The following is a 14,964-nucleotide window of genomic DNA, read 5'->3' as shown; positions in this document are numbered from 1 at the left end:
ACCACCTTATACACAGTTCTCCAAGGACAAATTGGAGCCGCACCCAAAATTTTTACTGAAAGTGGTCTCTTGGCTTTCATTTGAACCAGGCAGTATATTTACCTGTGTTCTTTCCTAAGCAGCATCCATCTCTTAGAGGAGCAGCATCTCCATACATTAGATGTCAGGGGATGTCTAGCCTTCTATCTTGACAGGACTAAAGCATTTCGTGCTTTGCCTCACCTGTTTGTGTTGTATGGGGATTGTATGAAGGATCGAGCAGTCTCTTCACAAACGATCTTCAGATGGATAACATCCTATATCAAGTCTTCGTATGAAATAGCTTCAACTACACCCCTTGAGTGGATGTGAGCTAATTCTATGAGAGCGCAAGCAATGTCACTAGCGTTCCTTGATGACGTTTCAATATTGGACATTTGCAGGGCTGCGACATAGTCATCCATAAATACATTTATGAACCATTATGCCATTACTGCAACTTCCAGAGCTGATGTAAACTTTGGAAGGGCAATCCTGGAATCCTTGTTTAGATAGACTCCGCCTCCTCTGGGTACTGCCTGTGAGTCATCTAAGTGGAGTACATGGCTGCATCTACTGGAAGAAGAAACGGTTACTTACTGACACTGTGGTTCTTCAAGATGTGATGCAGACATGTATTCCACAACCCATCCTCCATCCCTTCTTCATCGGAGTCTAATATCTGGGCTTTCGGAGCTAAGGAACTGAGGGGGGTCGAGGCGGCACAGCCTCATAAAGCCAGGGGAGGGGCTATGAGCCGGAGGCACAAGCACTGCCTCCTACAAGTACTGCTAGGCAAAATTCTCTGGCTCCAGTGCACTTATAAAAAGAGAATTGGAGGGTGGGGGGAGTAAAGCGGAAAGATACATTTAACTTAACTGAAAAACACAGGGACTAGAAAAGGGTATTTTTGAGGGACAAAAGGCAAATGGCCAATATTTGCCTTACCTTTCTGTTTGAGTGGAGAGATGAGGGTCAAGTCCTCCTCACCAGAATTATTTTTTCAGGGTGGGAAGAGAACCTAGTTCAGATGCGAAGTTCTCCTTACCTTTCATGTCTTCTCCATATGCTACTGTTGCTGCCCTGCAAGTGGCAGCAGCCCAGGCCTGGAGCATTTCTGAGAAGCTCCACGTGCATGTTCTGAAGCTGCAGCTTACAAAAGTCTTCAGAGAACCAGCCCAAGACAATTACCTACCCTAACCCCCACAGTGTTTCAGGATAAAGTTAAAAATGCAGATAGAAGCTCTGTTCATGGGGCAGGGATTCAGGCCTCAATACAAATAGTAACTAAAAATGCACAATATTTAAAAATAATAAATGTGAATCAACAAGTATCCCTTTAATAATATCCTTTGCAAGTTCCTTTGGGAAAGAAAAAGCTTTCATTATACAAAAGAAACTATTGACTTATGTGTTTATCTATTTAAAATAAAGTTCTGGGTTTGTTTGTTTTTTAAAACAGATTTTGAATGTCCGTAATGTTTTGGTTGTGGTATCCCGCTGGTATGGAGGTATCCGGCTAGGACCAGATCGCTTTAAACACATCAACAATTGTGCCAGAAATATACTAGTGGAATACAGTTACACAAGTTCAGCTGTAAGTTATTACTGGAAGATTGACAATGTCAATATCTGAACATATAGGGCCATGTACTCAATTTGTATAAATTGTCATCGCTCAACTGAAGTCAATGGAGCTATGACAGTTTACACCAGCTGAGGATCTGCCTCATGGTAACCTTTGAGTGCTTAAGCTAAACCTAAGAGCTCAGTTAAAAAGATTCCTTCACTACTTTTCTCCTTATTAAGATTCCATAGACTCCCCTTTGTTTTTTTACTTCTTTGGAATTTTTCCTTGTGTTGTGTAATTTTGGTTTTGTTGCTTGTTAAACGTAAAAGTAAAAAAAGAAAAAAGGTTAGTTTGACTGCCTTACATGGGTAAAGACTATGGCGTTAGAGATCCCAAGTTAGAATACGTGCCTGATAACCAAATTCATGATAGGCAGCATCATGGTCTCACCATCTCAAATGACCCTGAGATTGAGTGAGGCCAAGTTCTAGTCCCATTGAAATCAATGGAAGCTTTGACGTTAACTTCAAAGAAGTCAGGATTTGGTCTGATACTTATATCTTTTTTTTTTCTTTTTTCTTAAACACCTCATTTGTTCTGATACACTGTATGAATCTCAGGTTATTTAACTACAGTGAGCTGTTTTTCAGAAATGATACAGTTCACTGTACACTGATTGTACAATTCAACATTTTTGATGCTTTATCAAAGAGAAAGCCGCTCTCAGAAAAAATTTATATGTACAGAAAAACATGTAAACAATTCATAAACAATAAAACACCAGACTTTCCCCATTTAAAAACTAGATTAGAAGAGTGGAAATCAAGAACAAAGAAAAGACTAAGGGTACAATGTTTGAAAAGCACCTAAGTGGATTGACTTTGAGTGGGACTTAGCCTCCTACATCACTTAGTTGCCTTTGAGAATGTTTACTTTACCACACTATACAGTGCTGATATAAACATTTTACAGCTTGATAACAAACCACCTGGTGGTGTTGCTCAAGTCCAGGGTGAAACTATATTCCCTCTCCTATGTCTTCCCTTAACTGCCCACACTCCTGCTTAGCACAGAATCCCAGCAATCAAATGTATATGGTTTTAAGTAGTCTTCCAGAGTAATATTCAATTTGGGCATTACTCCTAACAGGCCCACAAGAGAGAGTAAGGTGGGCTCATGGTTAAAGTATCTAATTTGTAGAGCCCTGCGCGGATACACAAATGTGTATCCGCATCCAATCCGCACGTTGCGGATATCTGCAGATATCCACGGATAAGCAGGGCTTTACAGTGGGGGCTGGGCTGAGGCTCTGAGGCATCTCCACCACTGCAGGCTGGTTGGGCAGAGCCGTGTGGGCAGCTGTGGGGAGCTCGTGTGGAGTTGCGGACCCTCTACCTGCCCACAGCCAGGCAGGAAGCCTGGGGGGCTAGGACATGGCCGTGGGCTGCTCTCAGCCCCTCAACCCCGCACTGTGGGCAGGTGGAGGGTCGGTCGCAACTCCCCACGGCTCCCTGGCTGGGCTCCACTCTGGGGTAGCCGGGAGAATGGGGGAGACCTGTGAAGCTGCCCAGGGGCTGCTCGGGCCCCCCGCCCAGGGGAGGCTCTTTCCGTTGCCAGGCAACAGCTTTGAGGCACCCCTCTCCCCAGCTGGAGTTGAGTCAGGAAGAGCTGCACTGGCAGCTGTGGGGAGCTGCGGCAGACCCTCCACCTGCCCTGTGCAGGGAGCCTGAGCAGCCTCCGACCCGTGTCCCAGCCCCCCAACCCAGGGCAGGTGGAGGGTCTGCTGCGGCTCTCCTAAGCTGCCAGCGTGGCTCTCCCCGACCTGGCTTCGGCTGGGGGATGGCTTGGAGCCATAGCCCTGACATGATAAGAGCCAGGCAGGCCGCTGTGCGGAGCCACCGTGGACCCTCCTCCTGGCCTGGACGTGGGGCCTGAGCAGCCCCCGACCCCGTGTCCCTGCCCCCCATGATCCCCACCCAGGGCAGGTGGAGGATCTGTTCTGCAGTACCTCACAGCTGCCTGTCCATCTCTTACCGTCAGAGCCCTGCACGGATACAAAACTTGTATCCGCATCTGCACTGCTATCCGCAAAAATCGTCCATGTATATAAAGCAGATACCTGTGGATTTGCAGGGCTCTACTAATTTGAGGTCTAGTGATCTGTGTTCTGGTCCTAGCTCTGCTGCAGACTCCCTGTGTGACCACAGGAAAGTCTCTTAAACTTTTCTGGGTTTTGTTTCCTGATCTGTAAAGTACAGATAATAATTCTTTCTTATGTAATATATTGTGTAAGCCAGAGGTGGGCAAACTGTGGCCCGTGGGACCCTCCTGCCCAGCCCTTGAGCTCCTAGCCGGGGAGGCTCGCCCCCGGCCTCTCCCCTGCTTTCCCTCCTCCCCAGCAGCCTCAGCTCCCTGTGCCGCCAGCGCTCTGGGCGGCAGGGCTGCGAACTCCTTCCGGGCAGCGCAGCTGCGAGAGCCGCTGGCCTGCCCCGGTGCTCTAGACTGTGAGGTGGCGAGGCTGGCTTTGGCCAGGCAGTGCGGCTGCCAGTCCTGGTGCTCTGAGCAGCATGGTAAGGGGGCAGAGAGCGGGGGGGTAGATAAGGGGTAGGGGTTCTGGGGGGCCGTCAGGGAGGAGGGGGTGGTTGAATAAGCATGGGAGTCCCGGGGGGCCTGTCAGGGGTTGGGGGTGTGGATAGGGGTTGGGGCAGTCAGGGAATGGGGAGCAGGAGGCTTGGATAGGGGGTAGGGTCCGGGGGGGGGGGGAGGTTAAGGGGAGGGGGTTCTGGGAGAGGGTGGTCAGGGGACAAGGAGCAGGGGAGGCTGGATTGGTCGGGAGTTCTGAGGGGGTGGTCGGGGGGTGGGAAGTGGGAGGGTGCAGATAGGGGGCAGGGGCCAGGCTGTTTGGGGAGACACAGCCTTCCCTACCCAGCCCTCCATACAGTTTTGGAACCCCAAGGTGGCCCTCAGGCCAAAAAGTTTGCCCACCCCTGGTGTTAGCAATAGTATTTGCTCATACAGGATGAAATAATATTTGCAAAGTACTGAAATAGAAGTTATGTATAAACAGAGGCGCTGACTTTCTAATGTGCCGGGGGGTGTGTGTGTGTGCTCCACTCCACCCCTTCCCCCAATCCTCCCCCCCCACCTCACCTCCACCCTTTCCCTCAAGCCCCCATTCCACCCTGCCCCTTCCTACCCCGCCCCTGCTCCATCCCATCCTGCCTTTTCCTGCCCTGTTCAGCCCCTGCCCCTGAGCACATACCGCCCTCACTCCTCTCCCTTCCTCCCTCCCAGCGCCTCCTGCATGCCACAGAACAGCTGATCGTGGTGGGTGTGAGGCGCAGGGAGGAAGGGGGAGGAGTTGATTGGCGGAGCTGCCAGCAGGCAGGAGGCACTGAGCCGGAGGGGGGAATCTGGCTGCATCCACCATTTTTGAGCAACCATGGAGTCAGTGCCTATGGGTATAAGTACTAAGTATCAAAATTATATTTTCCTCTAATTTTCCCAAACAGTTCAAATTTTGAAACTTCAAGTTCCCTACCTCCTGCACCTTACCATCCATGCCAGCTTCTCCTGCCTCTTAATGTTTCTGTTCCCTTCCTGCTCTTCACTCTAGAAGATATAAATCATGTTTGTAGATATGCATGTATGTGTATAATATGTAATTGCCAACTCTAAAAGGATCCAGGCACCTGGAACCAATAGTTTAAGGGATACTTCAAAAATCACACTTTTGCATGAAAAAGTCCTCCTACTTCTGATACAAAGTGCATCTAAGATGGTTATAACTGAAAGAGAGAAGAATTTTCTTTCCCCCTTTTCTGTTTGTTTACTTTGTGCATTTCACAGCACTTTGTGTATATTGAGTTTCACTGTTTCCTTATATAGTCAGTCCATTTCCTCTCTTTTGTGTGGGTTGTGGATTGTTCATACAGCAGCAGGGGAAAGAAAAAATATTCTTTCAAAATAGGAAAATGTGTTTGTAAAACAAAATTGTCCTCAGGGAGTCAGGATTTACTTTTGGTGTGTTTTTTTTTTAATGACTTTATTTCAGATTGATTCAGTTCCTTTTAAGGTTTGTGTAATTTGATCTCCTTTGTAGAGGTTAACATCATTCAGTGAAATGTTTATCAAATGAATGCTAAAGATACTAGTGCTGTAGATAGCAATTGTGTCTGTGGTTCTTGGAAAAGTGTTCTTTTTTGCTAATTGTCTTCAGCATAGCAATCAGGATGCAAACATGCTCTTTAATGTGTTCCAGTAATGGACTTTTCTGTTTCATTTTAAATGCTAGTTTCCAGTAAAGGATCAAAGGCATTTTGTAAATTATACATGAAATGTGAGAATTGCATGCTAGTAGGAAGGAAACAGGTTTTTACAGCAGGTTCAGATGTGTTTGATACTTACACCAGACATGAGAAACTGGAGGCCCTGCATTGTCGTCAGCTCGTAAACACTGTGTGTTGATTTGAACACGGAAACAGTGAGACACAGACATCATAATGTGATTAAATATGGAGGCTGTATTTTTATTAACAAGTCATACCATACTAGGATAAGCCACCCCACACCCCAATGTATTATAAACCTCAATGTGAGAGTGAAGGTCATCCTTAGGTCTGCCAGGCACCCCAGACTGGAAGCTAGAGTCCTGACCCACTTCTTTCCTCCATGCTGGAGGTAGGAGACACGAGATGAGGTAAGTCACAAGCTCCATGAGACATATAGGCATACTCCATTGCTATTCCATGAAAGTGCTTGGGACAATGCCCAGGCAGCCTGCTGGGTTTAGGGCCTTTAATTGTACCCTTCCTAATCCACCAGATCATACCAAAGTTATAACAATTGTAATTAAATTTCTCAAACCTCTTGGATGCCATGTGGAAGGTGAAAAAACTCACACAGCAACTTGCTAATTTCACCAGGTAAGGAAACTGCAGAACTGGCTGTCAAGTTAGCCCCTGGCATCAGAGGAGATCCAGCATTAGTTGCTTAAAAGTAGGGCTGAAACAGAGAGCCTGCAAGGCTTCCCCACCTGAGAAGCAAACCTTATCACTGCCTTTTCCTCACTGCACCAGATGGGAGCCAATCATCCAGCCCTGCACCCCCTCCTCTGTCCACCTACCCAGTGGCAGCAGGAGTGAGCCTCATCCCATACCCACCAGAAGTGAAGGGGGAGTGTGGGAAGCAAGGGGGCATGTGGAACAATGCATTAGCTGCTTCTGGTTGAGATATGTCTCCACTGCTCCTGCCTCCACCAAAACTCCAGCTGGCTATTGGGGTGAGCACTTTAATTCATTTTTTGGTCCTAAAGTGCAAGATAGTGAGTGAAGCACACATGTTGGTCCACTCCCAATTAACATGGTGTTACTTCAGTGAAGTCACACCAATGTGAAGTTATTATGTTTATCTTATCTATTCATTCAGCTCTCTTCCTTATTATCTGAGTGCTTATTGGGGCAGTGCCCAGAGCCCCCAGTTAGGTTCAGAGGTCCATTCTGTTAGGTGATGTAGAGAGGAAGACAAGATCCTTGCCCTGAAGAGCTTAACTGTTGTAAGCGAGGTCAGAGTCAGGGCGATAATTCCTTTTGTAACTATGAATAAAGGTTTTAGAGTTGCTCAAGACAAAAATTTACTAAATAAGAAAGTTAGGTTGTTAAATATACAAGTCTGAATAATCACAATCTCTGAACTATGAATATTTTAAACTGATTACACTATTAAGTGTAGTGAGTCACCTCAAAAGAATGTTAGTGCACAGAAAAACAAAGTGGTCTTTACTAGAAGGCAAGAGATTACTGAAATCATATTTGTGTGATTTTTTTTTTTCCAGGAAGAATCATCTAAGCAATTGGGAAAGAACAAAAGAGTAAGAAAGGACAAGAAGAGAACTGAACATTAATTCATTTAAAAACATTAAAAAGTTCAGTTTCCACATATTTATATAAAATTAAATATGAATCTTTTTTCTGCAGAAAAGATCCTCATATGTTTTATTCCACAGAAAAAACAACAAGGGCTTAGAAACATTTTCTTTCTGTTCAATGATGGCCTCAGCCTTCTGGAATGGAGAGCTTAAATAAAGGAGTTTTTCCTACTCTCATACTTTTAAACTGAGTCCTGTGCATACCCAGAACCATTTTTTTTTTTGTCAACTACAGTTGATTCAAGCACAACATGGATTAACTGGCCTCCATACCATCAGGTCACTAGTCAAGTGCCTGTCTTGGCCTGGGACTCAGTCAGCAGGGTTCTTCAACATTGGGATGAAGACACAAAAACTTTGGAATATTGTCTTTTAAAGCTTTCTGTACCAAAGAAAAAAAGCAGATAGCCTATTGCTAGATTGACTTGGAGAGCTCTCTTGTGTATCTAGTCCTTGAGCATACAATTTGGAGTCTGCTTGATGAAGTCTCAAGAGCTATCACGAAGAAAAAAAAAGAAAAAGGTGGCAATCCACAGAATATAAAACTCACTTTGTCAATCCATTGAGAATTTTGTTGCATGTGTGTCAGGCTGAAATTTGTGTAGGTGAGGTGCCCTAAAATTGAAAGGGCCAATGTTTTTGAAACAGGAATTTTGAAATCATGTATTTCACCTAATAATGAATATTAAATATCAAGTATCTGTACAAGTGGTTCTGTTTTGTTAATTGTGTAGAATCTTTCATGCCAATAATTTTCCCCTCTCATAGAACTTCCAGATTTCTCTCTACTGTTCTACAAATTTAGGTCTTGATTCTGCAAAGGGAGTCAATTGGATTTCTCTTATGCATTAAGGACCTGCCATGTGGATCCTGAGGTTTTTCCCCCTGTATCTCTCACTTGAAGGGATGTACTCAATTAGCTGAGGGTCTTTTTCATCTCTAACTTTTATGATCTTTAATTGCTAGGGTTGATAATTTCTATTTGAGTTCTAACAATAAAGCCACTTTCATAGGCTTGGCCCACATTAGAAAATTTTAGTGGTATAGCACTATCAGTGGGAGGTATGCATTTTTTAATTACATTTATATATCAGCAAAAGCCTTAGTGTAGATGTAGTTGTACCAGCAAAAAAGTGCTTTGACAGTATCGTTTATTTTGTTCACCAAACTGGTATAAAATATACTAGCAAAAGCACGTTTTTGCTAGTATAACTTGAATCTGCCCTTGAGTTGCTGGTACAGTTATACCCACAAACATTTTCTACTATAGAACTGGGCTGATTAAACTAGTTACACCAGAGTGTCACACAGCAATGGAGAAATCTCATAACAAGTTTAGTCATACCAAAGTTATGGATAAGTTATTTAATGGCCTGACTTCCAAAAGAACGGAACACCCACAGATCCCTTTGCAGCTGTTTAGTTATCTTACAGATGGATTCATTTAAAGCCAAAGTACTGTCCTTTACTTCTAGTAAACTGTTGACAAATATACCCAATATTCCAGTGTTTTTCTCAGAGGTAGAAATTGCCATTATGTAAAAATAGGTGGGGCTTCAGATATTTTAGACACTACCGATTCTAGTCCCATGATGATATGAATGTTTCATTCGTTCCTTCCAGAATGCACACGTTAGCTCATGTTTTCAAAAGTGACTAGTGATTTTAAGTGTCTAAAGTTTTTAGATGTCCAAGTTGAGATATCTTAAAAGGGTCTGATTTTCAGAAAATGCTGAGTCCCTACCCCCTAAAAAGCAATCCCTTTCTGGAGTGTCAAGTCAAGCACCCTAAAATCGAGGAACTCATAATCCTTGGTCACTTCTAAAAATTTAGGTCTATATTTCTCCTAAAATAAACTATAGCAAATCAGTGCTTAAGTTGAAGGAAATTGGAAAGCAGACTAGCAAAGCTAAGAGACTTGAGAATCCTTAGGAAAGATTGACATGGAAGTCTCTACGTTAGAGCTGTTCAGATAATACTAAAAATGATTTGCAGATATTTTAGTGAATAAATGTGGTAACTTTGCTAAGATGTTATTCATGGTGTCATATGGTTTGTTGTTTGAATACCTTGACCAATGCCAATTTATTTATGAAGATGTTAGAGAATCCCAAAAGTTCCATGAATTTTAGCCCAAATAATTATTCAGCTGAAAATTCAGATAAAGCGTTGGTTGCCATTTATTTTCCCATTACAAAAGATTGTCAACGAATCAGTGAGCAAAAACAATCCCATTTCATTCAGGTAGCAAACAACATCTCTGAGAGCAAATAGTCAAAATGACAGTATGTATGTGTTTGTGTAACCACTGGTGTTTAAATCCCCCTCTGTGCCAGTCCAGAGAATAGATGACTTATTACAGCAGCCAGCTACTGAGCTGTCTCTCTTTAGCTCATGCAGCTCCTGGTTTTAGCTCTGGACATTCCCAGTTCAGTCCCCTTTGTGTCACCTCCAGGAAGGTGGCCATCATGCTTGCATTTGTTTCTTCTGCAAGAATGTTAGCTGCTGGCAAACTACCTCTTCTGGACTGATATGATAAGAAGTTATATCCTCTTTTTTTTTAAAAAAAAGGTATTTTTCTAATTTAAAACTTCCTTGACTGAGAACAAAGTTTTACTTGTAGCTTTCCACAAAATGCTTGTTTTTCAACAAAGCATGAGAATAGATTTTTGTTCCAAGGGGTTGGGCTCAATCGTTTGATTGCATACACCTCTCTGTTCATTGTCCTTTAAAGTATAGAAGGGCAGTCTACGTCAGATGTCAAAAGGTTTAGGTTTGATGTAGATAAAGACAAGTGAGATGTTTATTGAAATCTGACAATGAGGATGTGCATGGTGTTCAAGGATACTGTGCTGGAGTACAACTTGTGTAACTCTGAGAATGTGTTATTTAATTCAAGTTTAATGTGCTTGTAAATTCTAGATGGATGTTGGTATTGTTCTGATCAGTACATTACAGGGAACCTTTCTAGCTTTAATCTCTCTAGCCGTGATAGTCTGTTAGGTATTACGGCTCTGATGTAATCCACCTTCTTGGTGATTTTGAGATATGGCTATGGGCAATAAAAGGCACAGTTGTGATCTCTAGTATGTGCCCATTCAGAGGAGTATGGGGGGAGTAAGACACCCTCTCTCTTCTGTGTGAGATAAGGATATCTCAGGGAACAGCAGCCTCTGCAAGGCTGATTCCACCCCCCCCCCCCAATCACATGCAGATTGGCAGGGAATTGGATGGAGATTTCACTTTACTGTTTCCAGTTTAGCTGTGCCAGCCAGCATATGGGGGAAACAATCTGGGTTGGGGATAGGGTTGGAGTGAGGGATGAAAGAGGCAGTATGTTGAGACAGAGTCAAAATATGGTCCCTGGTCTGCCCCTTAACTCATCAGGGCTTTTGGCAAAGACACAATCTAGTCCAAAATAAATGGACGTTCCTATATTTCACTTTAGGAGTGAAACATGTTATCTTAATTAGGTGAATTTCAGTATCCTAAAGGAATAGCCCCAAACATTGCAGTAGTATTACTTACTATTGCAAGCTGTAGTGCTTTGGAACTTTGCTGCAAAATATTATAGTATTTTCATAAGGATTTGGATGGATGCATTTAAAAATTAAATCAAAACTTAAATACAGTGCAATGCTCCCTCTCTGAACACAACAATGCTACATTTACTATGGGATCAGCTAGATTTAAACAAATCTTGTAGGACATTAACTGGCAAATAGAATCAAACAAAGAAGAAATGTGCAAAAGTCATTCTAATTCCTTTAGATTAAAACCCATTATCCAAATATATTTTATTAGAAGTATAAAATATAATGGTGCTTTTAAACAAGCAAAGAAACTAAATGCTGTTAAATGTCCCCTACCACTGTAATTCAGATACCAAATTATGGACTGTATACATATTTAATCCAATAAATGTGAAAGGATTTTCCAGTAGGCTGGAAAAATAGAGTGATCTGTTTATCAGATGAAAATTCAGAGAGAGAAATCAATATGGCATCAATCCCTACTCAAGTCATTAAATACAGCCTCCTCCTCCATATAAATATGCCCACAAAAAGGTGAAAATAGCAGTTGGAGAACAGAGGGGGAGAAGGGTGCTTTAAATTTTTTAAATTATTTTGATTGCAATGATTTTGCTATATTGGAAGCAAAACAGACTGCCCCTGAAACTGAATTGATGACTCTAGGACCCTTAGGTGCCTAGAAACAGTATCTGCATTCCTTTTTCTTGGTGGTTAAATTGAAGTGGCTGTCATTCTGCCAACAGCCCTTTGACGTTTATAATCTGGTCTCTGATAAGGATTTTTCAAACACACACACACGCAACGTTGTTAGAAAAGTCTTTTCTATCAAGGTGCTGGGTTCTCCATGAGCCAAGGTGAATTCAAAAGGAATAACAGAATACTGAGAGTTAGTTCCTGCTGGTCTTATAAACTGCAAGGTCCTGGGGCCAGATGGTTTTCAGAACGGTTTTTGATTACGTTCAGTGCAAAGTTATTTAGGTTGAAAAAAGATAACATAAAACATTTAATCCAACACTCCTACCATGTACTTGGAATTTTTCAGTACATAAATCTAAAAAGGATTAGTTTGTTCTTAAACCATTTTTATTTTTTACAGGAAATAAAATCATTTTGTTAGCCCAACATAGCAATTTAAAATTTTGAATTGTAATAATAGTTTGGTCTTGTAGTGTCTTAATACTTTGAAAAGGCGTTCAGTGCAGTTCTGTTACCTATTACTGTACAGTTTTATGTTTGAAGTTCATACTTCTGGGGGAATTCTGCACCAAAAAATTAAAAATTCTGCACATTATTTTAAAATTCTGTAAAATTCTGCATATTTTATATGTCAAAACACCACAGTATAATCATACCAGTTTCAATTATTTTGGTAATTTATTTCAAAATAAATGTCAGCAAGTATGTCTGTAATAATACAGACAACAAAAAAGTTTCAGGAAATGTTTTTTGACCAATAAATTTCTTAGTAGGCATATTAATACAGAACTTTGAGTTATAATTCATTTAAACTACAATATAGAAATGTATTTCCCGCACTGCAAAGGCTTGGGGGAATCAGGGCTAATATAGGCGCTGAGGAAGAGGGAAGTAATTGCTGGAAAGAAGCCTTGGAACGAACCTGCAGGGTTGTTGGATGTGGGTGGGAGAAGTATGGAATAGTTTTTTGGGGGAGGAGGAAGGGAGGGAGTTGTGGAGCCTCTCCCATGCTGACCCTAGCCTATCATTCAGTCAGGCACATTTGCCCTGTTCCCATGTGGCCCTGCCATAAGCCATATTCAGCCCCCACCACTGTCTGTCACTGCTATAGCCATTCTGAACCCCAATCTGCAAACCCCTGCAGCAGCCCAAAGTGACCCATGCTGTCTGTCCCCACCATATGCTGTGCCTCCTCACCTGCCCCCCTTGGCAGGGCACTTTGAGGAAAGCTGCCTCTTCTCCTCTCACTTCCCCCTCTGCAGCTGGCTGCTCCCGAGTAGGAGCAGCTGTGCTCTATTCTGGCACCATAGTAGCCTGGGTGGGTGAAAAGCCTAACTGCAGCACCTCTCTGGCAGAACGTATTTTCCGCAGAAAAAAATTCTGCAGGGGACCTGAATTTTGTGCGTGTGCAGTGGTGCAGAATTCCCCCAGGAATAATTTCATTATGAATGCCTGCAAGGAAAAAATCCACAAAACCGACTGTGCTCACTTGAGCATATTTGATTTTCACACCGACTATCTAGCACGTTGATTTGAATGAAATTTGCTCTTTTTATAGAATTGCCACTAAACTTTTTACACAATATCCTGCTGGAGGCACATGTTCAGCAATCTATTAGTACCAGTTATCTGCTGTAGAAATTCTCCTAGTTATTTACAATTTTATTTAATTCTAAGCTTTCAAGTATAGTTAGTAATAGCCTAGCTAATAATTCTCTCTCCCAGTTTCATTATAGTTACAGTGCTGCTGCAGAACTCTGCTAAGAACTAATGGAATAGATCCCTGGTTAAACTTTGACTACATTAGGAATATTTTTGAAACATTTCTCAGTGTTGCTAACAGTGTTGGGAGCCTTAATATAGGCAGCCTGTTGGCTCCCAACACCTTTTTTTTTTAAACATTCTGCTGATCCATCTGATGGCTGCTTACTGGCCTATGTGAAATAAGTTTATGAGCTTGGTCTATTTATCATACCACTAGAACCTGTACGATAATTGGCACTAGCTAGCTTCCTTATAGCCCCGGATTGGAGGTACCATACACACTCTACTACATTCTCCCTCCTAAAATTGGTATTCAGGATCCTAGACCCTGCTTCATTTCTAACAATACTAGAGATATTCAAATTAATAAGTTCAGATTCTCATATTGTGTAAACTGGTTAGTATGGTGTTCCATTGATAGGCCTTGTTGCAAGATTGGGGTCTTTATACAATTTCCTTTCAACCCTCAGCAGACTTTTCCATAAGTACATTACTAGAAAAGAAGTTATTGTCTCATAGTTTTAGATTGTAAACTCTCTTGGGGCAGAAACCATCTGTGTTTTGTGACAATACTCTGTCCTTGCCTCTATGGGTCCCGCGTTTCCTGGCGGATTTTGCTAGCCTCAGAGGCTCATTGTGACCCTCCACGTAACCCTTCTCTCTAGAGAGAAGGGTCACAGTCTACTGAGCCTTTTTCATCATAAGCCAGTGAGGGAGGTGAGGAGAAGTTATCCTTCCTTGTACAGTCTCTGTTGTCTCCCAGTCTCAGTGATTAATCAGGGGGCAAAGATCGGGGGGGGGGGGACCTGGGCCCACCCTCTACTCCGGGCTCCAGCCCAGGGACCCTATTAGTATCAGCTATGGTAGCTAACCTTTTAGAAACATGATATGTACAATTCCCTGGGCTACTTCCCCCCCACAGCAGCCCTTACTTCCTCAAGCTCCACTTCACCCTTACCTCAGGGCCTCCTTCCTTGTGCGTGATATGGTGTGTACTACTCAGTCTCTCCAACAATGCAACTTCCTCCCACAGCTCCTGACATGCACCCCCACCTGACTGGGAGGCTTTTAACTAGTTTCAGCCAGCCCCTGATTGGCTTCAGGTGTCCCAATCAACCTAGCATTCTCCCTGCCTTCTGGAAAGTTCTTAATTGGCCCCAGGTGTCTTAATTGACCTGGAGCAGCTGCCATTTCGCTTATCCTGGTACCAGGGATTTGTTTAGCCTGGAGCTAATATATCTATCTCCCACTACTTTTCTATAGCCATCTGGCCTTGCCCCGTCACAGTTTGTATAGCGCCTAGTGCAATGGGGTGTTGGGCCATGACTGCGAGGCTCCACAATAATATAAATAATAGCTATAAAGCTAATACAGTAACTCCTCACTCAAAGTCATCCCAGTTAACGTTGTTCTGTTGCTGATCAATTAGGGAACATGCTCGTTTAAAGTTCTGCAAT

At 42.9% G+C, this 14,964-nt stretch overlaps 1 protein-coding gene across 5 annotated transcripts in view; it reads left to right on the top strand.

The window, feature by feature from the left end:
- Window positions 1–8,035, top strand: part of IMPACT (impact RWD domain protein) — a 40,489-nt gene extending 32,454 nt beyond the window's left edge. For 4 of the 5 annotated variants that reach the window (XM_077810353.1, XM_077810354.1, XM_077810352.1 and 1 more), the window contains exons 10-11: window positions 1,481–1,615; window positions 7,422–8,035. In XM_077810353.1, coding sequence (XP_077666479.1) covers window positions 1,481–1,615; window positions 7,422–7,490 — 204 coding nt within the window. In that variant the 3' untranslated portion in view covers window positions 7,491–8,035. The remainder of the gene's footprint in view (window positions 1–1,480; window positions 1,616–7,421) is intronic. The other variant, XM_077810355.1, reaches the window with a different exon arrangement.
- The last annotated feature ends 6,929 nt before the right edge of the window (window positions 8,036–14,964 follow it).

This window comes from Eretmochelys imbricata, chromosome 2 (genome assembly GCF_965152235.1).
Source record: "Eretmochelys imbricata isolate rEreImb1 chromosome 2, rEreImb1.hap1, whole genome shotgun sequence".
In the NCBI taxonomy this organism is placed as follows: domain Eukaryota; kingdom Metazoa; phylum Chordata; order Testudines; family Cheloniidae; genus Eretmochelys; species Eretmochelys imbricata.
Note: the sequence above shows the minus strand (reverse complement) of the source record. Positions and strands in the feature narration are given on the sequence as shown.